General features: G+C 58.0%; 1 protein-coding gene across 1 annotated transcript in view; it reads right to left on the reverse strand.

The window, feature by feature from the left end:
- LOC106902878 (homeobox protein HMX2-like) overlaps positions 1-2,482 on the reverse strand; it is a 3,159-nt gene extending 677 nt beyond the window's left edge. The window contains exons 1-3 of the mRNA XM_014966705.1: positions 2,471-2,482; positions 1,377-1,450; positions 106-327 (exon numbers count right to left, since the gene is read on the reverse strand). Of these exons, the coding sequence (XP_014822191.1) occupies positions 106-327; positions 1,377-1,450; positions 2,471-2,482 (308 nt within the window). The remainder of the gene's footprint in view (positions 1-105; positions 328-1,376; positions 1,451-2,470) is intronic.
- Between the last annotated feature and the right edge of the window lie 394 nt (positions 2,483-2,876).

Here is a 2,876-nt window from a genome sequence, read left to right on the forward strand (position 1 = left end):
GTGCGCGGTGCCGGCGCTGGGAAGGCCCGGGGCAGACCCCCGCCTGGGGTGGGGGCCGAGCTGCGACCCCGACGTGCGAGCCAGCCTGAGGCGGGCTGCCCCGGCTCCGTACCCGAGCTGATGGAGCCTTTACTGGGGTCTTGCTCCGCAGGCCCCTCTTCCTCCTCCTCCTCCTCCTCCTCCGGCAGCGCGCAGCGGGCTCTGCCCTGCTCCCGGGCGGGGCGGCGGGGGCCGGGCTGCAGGATGCTGTCGATGCTGAAGGCCGGCGGCGCGGCGGGGACCGGCGGTGGGGAGGAGGGGTCGGGGCGGCGGAGGGAGGGGATGGAGCTAGAGGGAGCCAAAGCACTGAGGACGGGGGGAGCGGTGCAGGGGAGGCAGAGAGATGGTGGGGAAGAGAGGGAGAGAAAGAGGAAAAGGAGGAAAAGGAGCAGGAACCGGAGGGAAGCGGGGAGGAAGGGGTGGGGGGTCCCCCTTTCCTCCCAGCCGGTGAGGTGTCCTGGGCCTCCTGCCCAGGCCCTTCACTGCTAGGGGGGAGAGTCAGAGCCAGGCCAAAAAAGCCCACGGGAAAGGCAAAGAGGAGGTGGGATGGCAGGAGGGAGATCTCTGGAATGAAGGAGAAGGATGGAAGGAGAGGATTGGAAATGAGAGCACGGGAACGGGGCGGAGTGCGACAAAGAAAGGTGGCAGTGGGAGAGGGCAGGGGGGAAAGGGGGAGCTGGCAGCCGTCAAAACCCTTCCGTGTGTGTGTGTGTACAGCACCTGGCACCACCCCAGAGAGTCTGCTGAGGGCATTTGCTGCAGATTATCCGTGCCGCTGTGAGGGGATGGGGGCCCTGGGGAAGAGTAATTCCTAAGTCCCTTCCTTCTCTGGAGTCCTTCCACCTGCAAACCCCCAGGCAGAGTATGCAGGGTTCCCCTGGGGAGAAAGGGAGCCTCTTTCCTCCCGAGGAGACCCGTGGGGCCAGTCCACCCCAAAATCCACTCCCCTCTTCTTCCGCGGTTCTGCAGAGTTCTTCTGTAGTTTTCAAGAGCTAAAAGTTGTAAGAGATCCTGCTCTTGGTGAGGGAATGGTGAGAAAGTGCTGGCCGGGGTGAGCGTGTGTGTGAGTGTATCCAAAGTGTGCCTTTTGGAGGATGGAGAAGCCCTCGCCTCTGCTGTGGGAGATGTTGTGGGGCTTGGGGAAGGATGGATGTGTTTCTGTATTATCTGGAGAACTTCTGCTCCCCACCACCTGCCAGCACTGCAACGTTTTAAAAACTCTTCCCGCTCCTCAAGGCAGGGGGTCCAACTTTCGTTAGAGTCGCCATCAGGTGTGGATGGCCGGGAACTTTCTCCTTCCCTGCGCCCCGGTGTAAAGCCTGGGAAATACTCCCAACCGGCTTTTAAGAGGCCTTTTATTCCGAATGTCGAGGTTTCCACCACGAAAACTGTTCAGGGCACGCGAGAAGCCCTTGAAAAAAAGAGTTGACAATAGAAGCGCTGACAGGCTCTTAAATATTGTGATGCCAGAGATTCCGTGAGCTAAAACAGGGCATCTTAAGGCTTTGGATTGAGTTAATCTTTAACGTACTGGTACTTGAGAGAGCGAGTTTCTACTCTTTTTCATGAAAATTTGTTTCCCTTTATAAATACACTCAGATTTTAACGCAGCCGTCTACTGGAGAGCTGTGCATTTTCCTCTAGGCGAAAAAAAAAAATATATATATATCCGTCTTCCATCAACACGATTATTGGCCAAATGCCTAAACTTGTTGCATTTGTCTTGAAATCTCCAGTACAAGCTGGTGGTTCTGGCGGAGCTAAATGTCCCCTTAAAAGAGAGAGAGAGAGGCCGAGGGAAGGGATGGGGAACAGTGGTACAAAATGAGAAGAAGCAGCTGAAAAGATAAATTAAGAAATCCCGTGTGAGCTGGTAAAACTTGGAGCACGGGGACTTTGATATGAGGTCAGGTCGGTGTTTTCCCCTGCTCTCCTGTCCCGGCCTCCCTCTGTGAGAAAGGCACGTCCCAGGTGCTCACTTCTTGCTGCAAACCCTACCCCTTTCAGTCCCCCCCAAAATCCATCTTAAAAAGCAAAAGCATTGACTCTGTGTGTTTTCCTAGAAGACATTTTCTTGGAAGACAAAGGAAAACTTGAAGAAGGCAGAAAATAAGAAGGAAACTGAAGAAGGAGACATACCCTATTTTTTCACCGCGGCCCCCTCCGCCCGCCGAGCAGTCCCAGCCCAGCCTTGGGAGACCCGGCCCGGCAACTCCCCCCGGGAAATGTCTGTTCTCCTTTCCCAGCCCCATTTGGCCGCTTTACAAAAACGATTTTTTCCCCTGACAAACTCTGTGCAGTGAGGGAGCACACCACAGTGCCAGATCTCCCCAGCCGCTGGGGCAGGTCGGAATCAATTCACTAGCAACAAGAGGATGGGGGGCCCCCTCCGCCCCCCCCCTGCAGCGAATCCTACAAGCCAGATCCGTACCGAGCTCCTCATGCCTTCTGCTAGGGTCCTCCTTATCTTCAGGTGAGGAGAGTAAGGACTTTTGGCTCAGGATGCCAACAGGTAGAGCCGTATCCTGCAAAACCACCTGCAAAGTGCACCCCCTCCACGGAGGGAGCGCTTTGCAGCGGAGCCTCCGCGGGGGAGGGCGGCGGAGCCCCCCAGGAGCAGCTCCGGGCCCCTATAGAGGGGTCTCTCCCCCCCGACCTCCCCGAGCCCAGGCCGGCCTGCGTTTGGCCCCAAACTGCCGGGGGTGGGAGGAGGGAAGAGCGGTGCCCGACGGGGCTTCGGGGCGAGAGATCTTGCCAAAAGTCAGAGGATTTTCCGAGTGAGTGGGTCCCGGGGCGTGGGGAGGGCAGCCCCCGGGCAGAGGCTGGGCTGGGGGCGG

The sequence above is a fragment of the Calidris pugnax genome, unplaced genomic scaffold, assembly GCF_001431845.1.
Source record: "Calidris pugnax isolate Ruff unplaced genomic scaffold, ASM143184v1 scaffold14, whole genome shotgun sequence".
Taxonomy (NCBI): Eukaryota; Metazoa; Chordata; class Aves; order Charadriiformes; family Scolopacidae; genus Calidris; species Calidris pugnax.